The sequence below is a fragment of the Falco naumanni genome, chromosome 7 (assembly GCF_017639655.2).
Source record: "Falco naumanni isolate bFalNau1 chromosome 7, bFalNau1.pat, whole genome shotgun sequence".
Lineage (NCBI taxonomy): Eukaryota > Metazoa > Chordata > Aves > Falconiformes > Falconidae > Falco > Falco naumanni.
In genome coordinates this window covers 66,368,477-66,385,626 of record NC_054060.1, presented here as the reverse complement: position 1 = coordinate 66,385,626, position 17,150 = coordinate 66,368,477, and the positions used below count along the sequence as shown (strand labels likewise).

Here is a 17,150-nt window from a genome sequence, read left to right as displayed (position 1 = left end):
CCTGGAAAAGGCAACTCGCATGCATCACGGAGAAGCTACCATTTTCCCCTAATATCTCAGAAAGGGCACAAAAGTTTCAGAAGTGTGTTTGTGATTGGCAGACACTGAACCTCTTTAACCACTTCTGTTTTCAGGCAGCTGCTCTTAAAAACTTACAATATACAGAATTGTCCCATTTTCCCACTTGCTTAAGTAGATAGTTTGTTTTAAATATCACAAAGTACAACCATCATTCATTCACATTTTATATTCATCTAGGAAACTAAGACAAGCCTATCTGTAGAGTTCAGATTTAGGACTAGAACCTTCTTCTTCCATAAATCAGAAAGGAGTAAAACCACTACAACCAGTTTTAGCATCAGGCCTGTTTTTCTGCATTACTATAAGACCATATTGTGGTTTACATTATACAACAGAGGGAATGTTTGCATTAAAATCAAAACATCTCAAAACTCTCTACTTTCAATGTTTTTTATAAAGCACTTGAAAAAAGTTCAAAGCGGAAACGACAGATGTGGCTTACACAGAAAGGAAACAGGATGGCCATGCAACTAAACAAATAATTATAAGGCAGGTGATCTGGAATCTAACTGCTACAAACTGTCCCTCTACAAATTCTTGCAAAGCTTCAGTTTCGCCTTGTGTAACAAGGGGTGCTATGGAAGATTAATTCCAATCTGGGATTTTATTTCATTTGAGGGGACTGAAGAACAGCTGAATCTTGACATTGTTTATCTTTGCTTCAGCTCTTGGATATTGGGTTTTTCCCTCTGCCTTCACAGTTCAATATGGTTGCATCTTTTGCTGTTGAATTCTCATTTTATTTCTTGTCCTCATTTCCCCCTTAGTCCTGGATGCCCTTGACTTTATCTTCAATTCCCTCAGATCCTATTGTTTGCTGGGAGCCACACCTTTCCTTCCGTTCCTCTCACTGTGGACTAGAGTTAAAAGCTGACCTTCACACCACAACTCTCCTCAGCTCACTGCCCTCATGACAAAAGACAATGAGGTCTCGGTAACATAAATACTAAAAATAGGAGAGAGAATTAACAAGCAAGATGACAACAGCAAAAGTTGCTCAGGCAACTGGAGTTGTTTCCAAGTTTCTATTGCCTCAACCAAAATCTTTATGCTGCTGCCACTCTCTAGTTTATCCTCTCTCATTTAGCCTAAAAAATATAGGGTCCTAATTCAAAGCAAAGCAGCATTCAGGCCAAAATCTCTGGGAAATTCAGAGGCAAACAAGGAGATTAGAGTCTATATGTCTGTCCAGAAGCTGCAGCTAACATGGGCTACTGTGACATTAATAAGACTAAGGAAGACTCTGAGAAGCCATCTAATTCACCTCTCTGCCCCAGGACAAGATCAGTAACATCTCAACCTCCCTTAGATTGGTCTTTCAATCCTGTCTTGGATGACTGAGAAAATGAGTGCCTTGCCCTTGATAATCTAACACAGAAGCACAATAGGAGCAAAACAAAAAGAAAACTCAGACTAGCAAAGGTAGAAGAAGGTTAATCAAACTTTTTCAAGCGTGCAGAAGAAAAAAAAGAGTTAGCCTTGTGAAAAATGTGATTCAGGTCTTATTTTATATGAGCAGATTATACTTAATCATTTCAGCCCTCTAGAAGCTGAGGCCATGGGCATGAGACAAAAGCAGTCTGCTTTAGTTCTCTTTTGCTTTATGTCAAAAAAGTGAACTAGTGTACAGTATAGAGAAAGCAGTTAGCAGTTCAACCTTTTTACAGGTATGAAAAAATTTTGGTGTCTACATTACCAGACCTTTGAGATGATTTGTAAGTAATGCATAAATTATTGTTTTTTCCACTGACCAGGTCCAAATTAAGCCCCGTATCAGGCAGCCAAGGCTAAAGTAACTATTAAAGAACAGCTGAAACTACATATTGATCTTTCCATTTTAAACAAGAACAAATTTCATTTTGCAGGAAGAGATGTGAAACAGAGATCAGAATAAAATCCACAGCTCTGTCCACATATCCCACTTCTTCGATTCCTTTGAGAAAGGTCAGGATCTGATTTATATAGCCCAGTGGGAACAAGCAGCCATAACCAAATGACAGAAACACTTTACTTGTATCGACACTTCAAATTCTATTAATTCCCATTTATCTAAAGGCTTGCTTATCTGTTTTGTGGATTCCACAAAGTTGGGGCACAGAAACGCTGAATCTAGTTTATCTGTGTTGGGTTAGGCGCTGCATGAGTGCAGCTAGTTTGCTTCCAGGACCAATGTGATATTGAAAACAGAACAAGTGCCTTTGCATGTTGCAGGATAGGAGATGAGGAAACTCGTAGCCTTACACTTGCTTCATAGAGTCAGTGGCTCAATATCACACCCCTGCAGACAAGAGCGCTCAGGCAGACAGCTGGTTTATGGCTGACACAGACAGCACGGAGGCTGGGGTGGAAAGAGCGCTGGTGCCTGCAGAACCACTTGGGGCTCAGTGCACCACGCTCTCCGTTCAGGGCGGGCTCCTCTTCACGTTTATCAGGCATTACACCAGAACCGAGACTCCTCGTTGGAAGGTGCCGGCAGGCGCTCCGGTATCCATGTAGGAATCGGCTCGGTTCCAGCAGGACTTGCAGTCTCTGCCTCCGTGTTAGCGGTGATGGACCTGGGTTCATTCCACCAGAAACCATCAGATGGTCCTGGGCCTCATTTCCCTGGGCGTCTGTCCTCAGGGAGGCAATAGGCGGAGGTGAATATACAACAAACAGAGGAAGAATGTACAGTGCTGAGTACAGGGAGGCTGCTCAGTCAGTGACATCAATGACAGTAATGCCTACAAAGCATTTACTCAGACGTCACCGATGAGGATTGGAAAGCTAACCAGTTACAAATAACAGAAAGGTGAAAACCCTGTGGAAGGAGGCAAGTTCTCTAGAGTGAGTGGCACAGGAAATAACTAAAAGCAAGTAAGAAACTGATGAAAGAAGTTCATGAAGAAGCACTTCCTATCAAGATTACATATTAGACAATGTTACTGTCTCCTCAGGGAAATTATTTAATTATTTAAAATTTTACTTCATAAAGTGGTGGGGAATATCAGTTGGTTACAACACAAAATACGTTAGACCAAACAGGCCTTTTCCATCTCTAATTGCTACAAATCAGTGATCTTTGCCTCCTCTTGAAATCAATTCTTCTGTTTACATCAACTTAGAAAAAATGAAACAGAATTCCAAGGCCCTGTAAGTCTTCTTAAAGACAAGGGCCATTCATAAAGCCAAGGCATGAACTAGAGGCACAGAAAACATTAATACAGTGAAAAAAATAATTACTGAATAACACTGTGTCAGAAGTAAGGTAGACCCATGGGAAAAGGAACCTGTAGTTTCTGTAGATATATTATTCCTACTACAACCTTTTAAATCAATTTCTTTCTTGGAAGTGACCTGAGTTTTGGAAATTGCTATAGAAATGCCAAGCAGTGAAGGGTTAAAATACCACTCAGTCTTGCACATTACAGACTGTCATGCAGAGTGAATCTCGCCAACTGTGAATTTGTGGGGCTAAAAAAAACAACCAAAAACAAAGACAAAAGATTTTGCAAGTCCAGCACTGGAGTTTTTGGTCTCCAGGGTGCTCCAGGTACTCAGTAAATAGCAAAGATGTAAGTTAACTGACCTAGAAAGGTTTTCAATACTCAGTGAGGTGTAGAATATTTTCTATTTAATTTCCCAAAGATAATGTGAACTGGGGCTTTATCCCCCTTTACTGATTGGAAAACTGAGCCACAGAGTGGTAAAAGCATTGCCCAAGACTATAGGGAATCACATCTATAAAACCAAGGCTGGGATTCAGGAACTTCTGGCTCCCAGTTCCGCGACTGGCTCCCTTCACCTCTGACCATCCTTTCACACAGTTGCTCTGCTTCAGTCCACAGCATTGGATTTCAATGACTTTGTACTTTCCAGCGCCTTTTAGTGAGCAGGGAGAAGGCTGATGCAGATGCCTGAGCCCCTTCTGTCACTGCTTGTCAGCTGTGCCAACCTGGGATTACAGCTGGCACTGTTCTTTCTGCAGGCAATGAGATCAGAAAAGCACAAAGTTGTTGTTTCAAGCCTCTGATCCCCCAGGCCAGATGTTTGTTTGCTCACTGTGACTGCGTGTGTGTGCATGTATGAGAGGGACAGAGAGAGAGCCAGAGAGGGAGAGAAGAAAGAGAATATGTTATAACTCCATTTGACCGGGAAAACTGAAACAGAACTAACCCAGGAGAGAAACCTAACTATATTAATGTCTAGGAGTTCAGCGCACTGTGCTGTCTAGCAGGTTTCTTACCTTCTAGCAATCTTATTTGGCTTGATTGACTACATTATACAGCTACATTTTGTCATAGAATCATTTAGGTTGGAAAAGACCTTTCAGATCATCAAGTCCAACCATATGTATCGTTAGATGACTGAACCAATACTAATTCATCTTACTCCAGTGAAGGAGAAATTTATCACAAATTTTGGTGTTACTGCTTATGCTTGGTACCTGAACATTCATACAGTCATGGACCAGTGGACACAAACAGATGAGAACAGCTCATAATATTTGAGCATTCAGACCATATGCATGAGCATGCATATCCAAGCAGCTGTATACTTTAGCCTGGAATTGTTAGCAGGACCAAGCTATCAGGACATACCTACATCTCTTAGTATGTAATTACTATTCATGAGAAATGGCATAGCAGTGATTTTAGCAAGAAATGTGCTGGATGTCAAAGATGCACAAGGAAAAACCCCATGGCTTGGATTCCCATGTGAATGCAATACATCTGTTTTGCACCACAGCATGCCAGGGACAGGAACTCAAAGGCCTGCAGTGAGTATAAGAATGTAATCCCAACATTTAGGAAAATCCCTTGGCCCAGGGTTCTTATATCAGATACAAGAAGGGTAAGAACAACAAGGTAGAAAGATGCCCTATGGATACTTTATCTTGGCATAACTTCAAGTTATCATTCTGATAAACAGCATGCCTAGGATTGAGGAAATTTATCTCTTCATGAGTTACACTACATGCCACACTACCATTACCAAAGGTTAACGCAACTTTTCATAAGCACTCATTCTGTGTTGCAAGAATTTCTCTTACAAAGAATCCTAGGCTGTAAGACTAAGCTAAGGGGAAAGAACTGAGATTCCAGAATCAAGATCATCAATGGAAAAAAAAAATACATCAGGGAAATGGAGAAAAGTTACAGATGCCACTAAACTGCCTAGGTTTTGTTTTGTCTTGGTTTAGATTTGGCTGAGTAACATGCTGACAATACAGCAGAGCAACTTCTATCAAATTCCAGCTGGAGAGGGAGTGGGAGTGTTTCCACATGATCATGTCTCCTTGCATAAATTGAAAGGGAAAAAAAGGAAGCATTTGCTTTCCAACAGAGTAATAGAAATGAATGACTGTAGACATGATAGAAACATGTACAGTTTCTGTTACCTCATGTTTCAGGTCACAAACTAAGCATAACAGTGGGACCATTTTTTTAGAAGGATGTCTTTTGGGGCATATTTTTGTTGTTGCCATAGTGGGTTACTGTAATTCTCTGAAGCATCAGGCACTTGGGTGCTTGCCAGCTCAAGAAGCTGATCAGATGAACAAACAGGTTTTGAGAGAACAGAATACAAACAGTCCCGAATCCAGGACCATTGCACAGATGTGTAATTTTTCCCATTAAAGCAAATTTTATTCTGATTTATTTGATATTTGCCGGTAGGTTTGACATATCGGACATATAGTCTGATTCAGGAAGATGTATGAGTGATGCTACACTAATCCAACTAACAGCATGCAGCAATATAATATACATCTCTGTTCTTTTGGACAGCACCGACAAAAAGTTTTCCTCAAATTGTCAGTATTTCCTGATAGTATTTTCTTTATCCAGGCTACAAACAATATAAAGTATATTGGCTAAATTAAAAGCGGTATTGCCTCTGTGGCATGTATTTGCACGTTAGAACAACCTTTTACGTGACTGTTACATAGCAGTAATAGAGACTGCTACATAAGAATGCTTCTTATTCCTTCTCCCCTCTTCCTCACATCTCAAGGACTATCTGCGGGAATTAGATGTTCAAGGCTACTTGCACAAAGATACTATTCTATGTGTATCCTTCCTTAGGTAAACTCCTTCTTTCAATCCTTTTGCAAGTCACAATATAGTCAAGTTTTTCTTTTTCTCTCTGTCTTTCCTCTCCTCTGTCCTCAAAGACAGAATCTGGCAGACAGACAAGCCCTACAGCACTTCCATGCAACTGTTGGTGATACAAGCAAAGTGAAAACAAACCACAGCATCATATGTCCTGTGGGAAAGCAAAACACAAAGTACATAGAAGTTAAACTGTGTGAGTAGTGGCAACATGTATGTAACTTTTTATCATGTTGGATCCTATCCCATCATCCAGTATGGATGCACATGCATTAACATGGGTGGTTTTGCACAAATTCCAATGTATGTTTGTCTGTTAATGACTTAATGTGTGTAGGTTTATATCTCAGTGGATACAGAGCACCAAAACTGACTGTTCATATCATGTAGCCATATTTATCTGTTTTCCAGCCTTATAAATATATCATAGATGTAATGTCCCTGCAGTGACAAGCTACAATCAACTCTTGATTTCATCAACTTGTCATGCTTTAATCATCCCTCTTGGCAGATCTTTCAACATATGTCACAGTACAGCCTTCAAAATGTGCTTCTCCAATCCTGTTTTATTAACCCTGTCTTTTTCTATGTTTTAGGCTCATGAAATGCAGTAAATCTGTCAGAGGCACTTTACATGCCATCTCCAATTCACGCTGATAGGAAGCATCTGAGAGCTCATTTAAGTCCCGCAAAATGAGTACAATATGAAAAATCAAAACCCACAAACAAGCGTATGACAAGAACCCTGGGGATCACATTCAGCCCACAGGGCTAATCAAAATTCAGTGCTCTTACTCCTAACTCATTACCCACTAACAAGGGCACTTGGATAGGAAAATATTAAGACCACAGCGGGATCTGGCAGTACCACAAAGGAATCCCTTCAGCTTGCACATCAAGTAACAGGACTTACTAATGACTCTAAGTACTCAGGCACAAGATCCACTTGCCTCTTCATGGAGACAACTGGATTCAGCCAAGCTTCTTACTAATACTTTGGTTTCAGAAGTGAAAAGATCATAACAGGCTCAAGCCTGAAGTAGGGAAGGGATTGCTAAAGGGGCACAAGAAGGTAAAACCTGTATTTGGGAGGTGGGTGTAAAGAAAAGGGAATAAGGAGATGCCAAAATCACTCTGGAAGAGAAAGACGTAATTTGAGGGAGGAGGAGCCAGGCTCTGCAAAACACAGAGTGGTAGTTATTTCCTCTAATAAAATAAGGCTTAGCCACCAAACATTTGGAGATCACTGAAGTGGTACAACATGAGCCGTGCAGGGCTAAGTGCAAACATAGAAAGGAAGAACTTGTTGTAGTGACTCAGACGTGCCAGTTAGTTCTGCTTTTGAGTTCTTCTTGTTAATGTCCCAATCAGCATTAGATTCTGCATCACTGAGCTCATGAGAACTAATAATCACAATAACACATATTATTTACAATATCAAAATGCATGTCAACTGAAGAAAGGATATGTAGCCTTCCCTTAAATCCTCCAGTGATGCTACTATTAGATCATCCAAACTTATCTTCTCCTTCTTGGCTAATGCAGTATAAATTAAATAAAGCAAAGCTGGGAGAGGTAATACCTCATTTGGCATATCCCAACTGATAACAGTTAAAACATACAAACAAGTTTTCAGATTAGACCTTAAAAAATTACACAGAGAGAAAATTAAAATGCCAATGATAAAAAACATCAAGAAGAACTTATATATCCAGAAATAAGGCTGCCTTTTTTCAGCTGTATTGGACTGACTCATAAAGACTGCCTGCCTTCAGTAATCCTGCCTTAGTTGTAACTGAAGACTACTACAGGTATAACACACTACTCCTCTGTTATTAAGACGCTCTTGAAGGTTAGTGCTCTCTGTTTCGTGAACAGGAGGGTTAAGATACCCTCGTTCAGATGGTCAGCAGGCAGCAAAACACAGAGCACCAACAGCTGGCTCAGTCCCCTTTCTTTACTCTTGGGAAATCTACTGTCTCACCACGTTCAGCATAAAGCCAGTGAGATGAACCCAAGCCAGCACCTGCAAAGAATCTGGATGCAACTTTGTGAGACCTCCTGCTTCAAGGACAAGATGGGGACTAATATATTAAAATCAGCAGTCATGGCTGGGAGCTGTTTTCTACAGCTCCCCTCTATGTTTTACATCAAACAAATCCCTGCTAAATTTTGTCTTTAACAACTACAACAATCGCTGCATTATCTGAGGAAATTCCTCATCATAACAAGCTCTTGTGTGTTTTGTGTAATTCCTTTACAAATAACCTTGAGCCTTGTGTATGTCCTCTTAATATCTCAGGAGAGGATCTCACTTTCTCCTCTTCTCTTCCTCTCCTGCCTGCCTCCCCCCCCCCCAACCCCAATTATCTCTTTCTGTCTTCTGGGTGGTTATGTTTAATCTCAGGATTAGGCAGAAACCTGCAGTTTGCCTTGAACAGCTTATCAGCTTCCAAGAGACATTTACAGGGAGAGAAAGACTCCAGTTTTGATAGCAGTAATTGTATTTAGCTTGTAAGATACAAGGCTATTTATCTCATGGCTGGGAAATCACAGAGGGAGAGAAAGAAACGTTGCTGATAAAAAACTAAATAAAACCAGAAAGAATGAAGAAAAGAAACAACACCCTTCTCAAAGTCCCTCCAGCAGAGGGATGAGGTGGGAAATAGACTTCATAGAACAAAAAGATCATGCCACTTGTGGAAGGAGATTGAAAATATCAAGGGAAAGGCAATAAATGGCTTGAGTAGGATGAGAAATAACCTGTTTCAAAGCAGACTATGAACTCCAGTTCAGTAGTCACAATTCTGTAAGACTTAGCAAATTTGATTTGTAGAGATGTGTATAATAATTTTTAGAGATACTAAGTAGCAACACTCCATTTAAAGACAGCTGGACCTGTGGACATCCACATATCTGAAAATCTAGTTTTGTTTCCCAAAGAAACTTACAATAACACTCATCACAGATTGTTGGTGTCATACAACACAGTATTTAAACCAGCTTCAGTGACTCTGCTTGCTGAATGCCTTTTCCATTCCACATTTGCAGTATGCAGTCTGCTCTCCCAAAACAGCTCCACACTCCATTTCTCCCAACCCAAAATCCCTGATGCTGACTTAAGTTCTGTTTGGCATACTGTACTACTGCCTTTTTAAAATGGCTATATTTAATGGGTATTAAAGAAAAAATTATTAGGATCTAGGTATTTTGAATCTTAGGCCGCAACCAATATTCTAATGTGGTATAATGAAAAAAGCATGCAAGCAGGGCAGAGTTATCATAATTCCATTGAGAAATACTCAGCATTTTGTTAAAGTATCCACTGGTTTTCAACAGCAATACAACCCCCACCCCCATTCCAGTTTGTATCCTTTTAATCACAGAAGACTTTTGTAAAAGAAGGATAAGGTGGAGCCATACATATCATTCAAGTGTATCAAAAGGGGAAGACAAACATAAATATTTCACTTGTTTCCACCACCATAATTCCTTCTCTACAGATAAAACAGATAAGACTTAGAGTATCTATTAAACCTAGAATATATAGATGTTGTATATAATTTCGGCTGTCCCAAAACTAAGTTCTTGGAAATTTTCTCAAAGATGAGAGGTCATAAGGTAAAAAAAAAGTCAGAAAAACTGACAGTCATGAGATTCTTTCTGGAGATTGTGTCTCTTCACCTTTAACTTAAATGTAAAACTATAACCTTTACCAAACATTCTCTGCTATACTCTGGGATTGAGTCAGTTTGGAATGGAATGGAATACAATATTTTTCAGTTGAAAAGACCTACAACAATCATCTAGCCCAACTGCCTCACTAGCTCAGGGCTGACCAAAAGTTAAAGCATGTTATTAAGAACATTGTCCAAATGCCTCTTAAATGCTGACAGGCATGAAGTCTGTCACCCACTTCTCTAGGAAGCCTGTTCTAGTGTTTGACCACTCTCTCAGTAAAGAAATGCTTCCTAGTGTCTAGCCTGAACCTCCCCCGGTGCAGCATTAAACCATTTGCACATATTCTATCTCTGGATACCAGAAAGAAAAGATCAGCACCTCCCTCTCTATATCCCCTCCTCAAAAATCCGTAAAAAGCAATGAGCAATGAGGTCACCACTCAGCCTCCTTTTCTCCACACTAGACGCCCACAAAGTCCTTAGCCACTCCCCATAGGACATGCTTTCCAGCCCTTTCACCAGCTTTGCTGCCTTTCTCTGGACACATTCAAGGACTTTAACATTCTCCTCAAATTGTGGGGCCCAGAACTGCACACAGTACTCAAGGTGAGGCCGCACCAATGCTGAATACAGCGGGATAATCACCTCTTTTGACGGGCTGGATATGCTGTGCTTGATGTACCTGGGAATGCAGTTTGCCCTCCGGGCTGCCAGGGCACACTGCTGCCTCACACTCAGCCTGCTCTCGACCAGCACCACCAGATCCCTTTCCACGGGGCTGATCTCCTGCCACTCCTCTCCCAATTTACACTTGTGCCCAGCATTACCCCATCCTAGGTGTAGGATCCAGCATTTGTTCTTGATCTATCTAGATCTCTCTGCAAGACCTCTCATCCCCCAAGACAGTCAACAGCACCTCCCAGTTTGGCATCATCAGCAAACTTGCTAATGGTGCATTCAACTCCTGCCTCCAGATCCTTGATAAATATATGGAACAGAACTGGCCCTAGAACTGAACTCTGAGGGACAGCCCTGGTGACCAGTCACCAGCCAACATGTAGCCCCATCCATTGGAATCCTTTGAGCCCTGCCGTTCGGCCAGTTCTTCACCCAGCACACTGCAAACTGGCACATCTCTCAGTTGGACAACTCATCCGGAAGGATGCTGTGAGGGACAGTATCAAAGGCCTTACTGAAATCCAGAAAAACTACATCTGCTGCCTTCCCTTTATCAGCTAGGTGGGTGACCTTATCATAGAAGGATATCAAATTAGTTAAACAGGACTTTTCGTTTGTGAACCCATGTTGACTGTGCCTGATTATTGCATTATTCTTTAAATACTTTTCAACAGAACCCAGTATAACCTTCTCCACAATTTTTCCAGGAACTGAGCTTAAGCTAATAGGTCTGCAGTTCCCTGGTCTTCCCTCACACCCTTTTAATAAATTGGAATAACACCAGCTACCTTTCATTCAGCAAAGACTTCCCCTGACTCCCAAGACCTTTGGTAGATTATCAAGAGGGGTCCTACCATAACATCCACTAGTGCCTTCAGTACTCCTTCAGTTTGGTGGAAAGCTTCTTGAAGTTAAAGTAAACTTCTTTTTCAGTAAAAAAAAATAACCTATTTTTTCACCAAGAAAAAACAAACACACAAAGAGGTTTCATACCTTTCAGATTTTAGATAGGCAGGACAATCTAGACCACTATCAACTTCACCTGTGCTTCTGGAAAGCTTTTTATTTCAGGCAATGGCAGGTGAGAAAGAATGACTTTGTTTCATAGACTACAAATGATGTAGTTCAGTGAAGACTTTAAACTGGCATAAACCAGCCTTGCTGATAAAGGAAGTAATGTTATCTTTCCCTGTCTCCTGACCGGTCATTTCCACTGCCATGTGGCCACATGCCATGGGCCAGGTACATGGTGAATGGCATTGGTAAAGCGATCTCCCTGAACAGAATAGGAGAGACAGTAGAAAACAAAAATTTGACTATTTAAGCCAAATGGGGAGTAATGAAAGAATGAGCTACTCTGTTCAGCTCCAGCTATGTATTATGGTAAAATCCATCCACATCAGCATTCTGGTTTGAATCAGGAGCACACCCCCAATGTATATCTCCCAACTCTCTCCACTTGCTAGACTTTGGTTCATGTACTGAAATGCTCTCTGGGAATACAAACTGGATTCCTTTCAAATGAAATTAAACCAGAATATATGCCCCAACTGTTGAGGGTTATTCAGTCCTAGGGACCAGAACCATTCTCCCCAGAACAGATACCAGGATCTCAGAACCAGCTTTTTGTTTTATAGGTACACACTTAACAGGCCACAGTACTTCCCAGAGCAGTCAAAGAGTCCCTGGAGTTCTGATGTCAAGAGTTAACTGTCCAGCTTTTCCTAAAATCCAGCTTCCTCTCAAACATGTACTTGAGAGAGAGAATGAAGTAGGGGCACAGAGGTTGAGATCTTTTTTCTTTTATTCAGTACCAATAGAACTGCAAATTAACATCATCTGAAAGGGCAGAGAGTCCTAAAAGAAGGCTAAGAGAACACTCAAGAGAATGATAAAGGGGGAAAATATAAAATCTGTATTGTGTGGATGAACTAATGAATCCTGATAAGGACCCAGTTGTTTAATGCTGTCCTATTTCTTATTTTTAAAGTGCATTAATAAAATCCAGGCTATAGTTCTCTTGCTAAATTACACATTTCTTTAAATGACAACTTTTTCCTGCCTTTTGCTTCTCTTCCTTTAATCTTCTCCTTTAAAACATTAGTCCAATTAGACTTTATTTTTGTGTCACTAATACTCTTGCTTTACAGCTTCTCTTAACCTAATTTTGTTTCCTTTTCTACTGCAAAAAATGTAGTCAGTGCACGGATGAATAATCAGGAATATCAGGCTTGTTTCGATGTACACTACAAATCTGGCAACACACAAAATACTACTTTGCAAGCAAAGTAAGCGGACTGAGACAAAAAAATTCTTCTGCCAAAGAATTAGTGAAAACGTAGGGACTGAGGTATCCCAGTTCTGTGTCAAGACAGATTTATTTTTAACTCTTCTGAGAATTGCTGACTTCATCTCACTGTAAAGTGCTTTAATTTTGATGAGTTTTACTGTAATCTGAAACAAAACCATGTTAAATGCTTCCTCTTCCTGAACTCTTAGTCCAGAATTACTCCTACTCCATCACTAAAAATATTTATTTAGGTATAGAGAAGGCTCTCAGCAAGAACATAAACCCAAGAAAATAATAGTGGCTAAGCACAACTGTTATCTGGAATGCACACCAAAGGGTGAAGGCATGCAAGACAACAGAAGGAAGGCACTCATGGAAAACTGTGTTTCAGGACACAGCAAAAGGTGTATACTCTGGCTGAGAAATCCATCGTGATGACCAACTTAATTAATCAAGCGTCAAGGAATTGGCTATCAAGGATTGCAAAAAAATCCATCTCCTTATTGTGTGCTTGAGCAAGAGGAGAAAGGGCAAACCTAATGCAAGTAAATGGCTCAGTTGTTTAGGCTGAAGTAAACCACAACAGCTGACCTGTAGATAGCAGCCCCAGTGCTAATGCTGCTATTTGCATCACCTGGTTCTCAGGATACCTGACTCAGATACCTGCACCTGGCCCCTGTTCAGTTACTGCCCAGTAAGAGAAACTCTGGCAGGGTTGGAATGGTACAAACGGTGAGAGATCACCGCTAATGATGGGGATTATTTCAGTCCCAAAGCTTAGCCAACCTTAGCTCCAAGTTAATTCCCTCCTTTACGATTTCTCGCTAACCCTTTTCCTCATAAGAAAGCATAAAGCTTATGCTGCAGGTGACTGAGATGCAATTGGATGCTATAAAAAACAAAATGTCAGTGGATGAATTGTAGGTTTGTTGCTTTTCTGTTTTCCTTCCACTTCCTTGTCTTTTATTTGAAGTTGCAAAAATACAGCTTTGGAGTGTTTCAGTCGCATTGGGCTAGTTTCATTTAATTTCAATGTAACTGAAGACTGTGTTTTAAGAAAAGCCAATATTCTCTCTCTTTGCTCATTTAATGAATATCCCACTTTTATTTGTACTTTCCATTGAGCAAGTAATTATGAGTCTAATGTATAATCCTTCTACAGGTAATAAAACTCAGAGAGGAGCATGGAAATGCCATTCAGAATGCAGCCCTGCTGCCTGAAGATTGCACAATGTGATGACAAGGAAGATATTTTAGCTAGTTTATAAAATTTGCAAACATAAGGCTGTAGCACTGAGCAGAAAATCAAGTACACATGAAATTGTTCATGTTACAGACAACACAGCGTGCCCAAACACGCATGTGCTACAAATATGATTTTTAAACACTACAAATAACTCTGTTTCCAGAACTGAAGTGATGTTTAAAATACAGGATTCCTTAGCTATTATTACAGAAGTTTGATACAAACTGCAGTTTCAGCAGGCTCCAGTTGAAACACACTGGATTAGCCTGAGTCACTCCAACCATAAAGCTATTTACAGAGTTGAAACTCTGCTGAACACCGGTTTGGTCTTGCACTCAGTACAAGAAATACTAATGTGAGTTTGGTCTGTGAAAGACTACAAATTACTCATTTCAAAAGCTGCTGTTCGGTCTTCTTTTAAACCATAAATTGCCCAGAAAATGGACTAATAAGGATTGGTTTCCTGTACTTATTGTCTTATTGAAGCTTTTCCTGAATCTAAGGCATTCATAATGCCTCTTTATTATATAGATATTCTGGTATTTAACATGAATTGAAAGCAAGCCACAGTCCTTTCCCCTGGGAGGGCTCAAACACTACCCTCTACCCTTGGTTATTTCTTTTTTCTTTTTCTTTTTTTTTTTTTTTCACCCCCAACTTTTGACCCTTTATTAATTTGGCTACAAAATCAGTTTGAAAGAAACCGGAAAAAAATAAAGGAGACACATACACACACACACACAGAGTATAATTCCATAAGCCTTATTTCCACAAGGACAGGCTGAAAACTTCATCATCTACAAGCAGCCAGAAACTGAAATACATGCATGGAAAGGAAAAGTTGTCTGGAATATGAAAGCATCCTTTTCCCTTGGGGTACAACTGCATATACTCAATACTAGCCCAGAACATAAGATTAATGCTGATTCTACAAAACCATACCTCTTCAATGAAAACACAGAAATACCTTGGCCAAGACAGAGGTAGAGGGTACTGAAGTAGTCTCCGAGTGTGATTTATTTTCCCTTTTTAAAAAAAACCTCTAAAGCAATGAGCTGAATATTTTGTTTCTTTACACCAGGGACTTACTAGAGCAAGTAATATAAGAAGAAAATTTATTCATGGGGTTTTTACTGACTGTAATTGGCTGCCAACTGGATCAGAGGTATTTTACCACAAAATAATTGATGAAGGGAACAGGAGAAAGATGCTTAGTTTGGGCCTCTCTAGCCACACTTCTCTCTCTAACCAATGGATAGCAGAGCTAGAATCTAACTCAGCACGTCTGTCATGGTGTTCTTTGAAAACAATTATTTCAGAGAAATAAGGATAATTATTAAAATGTACTGTTTTGTATATACATCACCAAAACACTGACAAAGTGTCATGTTGAATATACGCTAGAGAGTACCACAGGATCACTCAGATTAAAAACTTTCTTGTGCACTTTTTCAGTGAGTGGAAGAGATGGAATTATCCTCTTGGAGTAATTTATTAGTGTAACATCACATAAATTAGGATATTTCTCATAATTTGAGGTTAAGTTGCTTGCGGGCTACTCCTACACAACTAGCAAATTGCCTCATGTTTATCACAGAATTCTTCCTTCTGTCCCAGGTCAGTTACGTACAACCTAGTAAGGAAGACCTGGAAGTTGCTTAGACTTAATACTGGAAACCAACAAGAAGATTGTGGCTTGATCTTAGACAACAACATGTGAATAAGAAGAATGTGGTTAACATTAGAATTCTTTCCTTGTGCTTCTCCAGCCTTTTGTAACCAGCCACATCACCAAGCCTTAGATATCTTACGTACTGTCAGCATCACAAACAGCTGTTTTTCACAAAAAACAAACTTGTTTTTCACTCGCAATGAGCTTGACCTTTTAGCATGGTGACACACAGTATTATGAGGTTGTGATTTGTCAGTGGTAGATAAAGCATGGGACAGTGACTCAAGAGCCAGTTGTTTGCTACTCCTGGTGGATTTAGGGTGATGACTTCCAAAGAGATACCGAGTTGTTCTACTGCATTTTGACCTAAAGTCAACTAAGATTGACATTTTGGCTAGATTGTGTGTCAAACTTTATATCCGCAAATCTAAAAGCGGGAGTGAAATTCAGATGATGAAAAATTACAAGGTAAGCATAAGGTCTGTTTAAATACTTGCAACTTAAACTTCCACATTCCTTACACTTCAACTCTATAACTATACGGACAGTATCTTGGTTGTGGCTAAAGTCACCTCTCCTTTTTGTAAGGTCTGTTCAACACTTTTCTCCCTTAAATAGTTAGAAAATATCACAAGTAGCAAAACCAAGCTTGTTGTTGAATCAGTTTGTAACTCCACAGAACCAGGATTCCCTTAAGAGACCTCTGAAATAGCAGGACCTACGTGCGTCATACCACACAGCTGGCACGCTTATTCTTCCAGCATAAAGGACCATTACGTTGTTTGCCAGCAGACAGAACGTGCACCACCAGGATGGTCAATTTATTGTTGAGATGAAACAACAAAGATTTATATAGCAACAAGTTGTTACTAAACGTTAGTTTGTAGGTATGGATATGCTGAAAGACAAAAACCAAGAGAAAAAAGCATGTACCTGTTGGGTAGTGTTCATTCACTGGCCAGCTGTCAACCTGAAGTGTGGCATTGCCACCGTTCCTAGTAAAGCGTACCACATGGTATTTGCCATCATTTACAGGTGTGCTTTCCTCTTTAATAGAGATGTCCACTGTGCCGATATTGAAGACTACACCAATCTTGCCTTGCTCCTAAAAAAAAAAAAAGAAAAAAAAAAAAAAAGAAACAAACGCTGCTTGTTAGGAAGAATGTTCTTGGTTTATAAATGCCTAAGAGGTCGTTGTGCCGGTAGGTGGCACTGAAGAATACACAGAAGCAGCATTTTGAACTTTGTCAGGACACATTTCATTGGCTCTGCCTCAATGCAAACATTGTCTTTCCTACTCTTCTTTACAGCCTTCACCTGAACACAGCGACTCATTTGTTCTCTTAAAACAACACAGAAGACAGTTAAGAAATCAGGCAATAAAAATCTGGAGATGGGGATAAACAGTTGT

The 17,150-nt window shown here is 40.0% G+C and overlaps 1 protein-coding gene across 39 annotated transcripts in view; it reads right to left on the bottom strand.

Annotated features, from left to right (window-relative positions):
- Positions 1-17,150, bottom strand: part of NRXN3 (neurexin 3) — a 1,021,208-nt gene that overhangs the window by 123,327 nt on the left and 880,731 nt on the right. For all 39 annotated transcript variants that reach the window (XM_040600857.1, XM_040600858.1, XM_040600879.1 and 36 more), the window contains one exon: positions 16,673-16,844. In XM_040600857.1, coding sequence (XP_040456791.1) covers positions 16,673-16,844 — 172 coding nt within the window. The remainder of the gene's footprint in view (positions 1-16,672; positions 16,845-17,150) is intronic.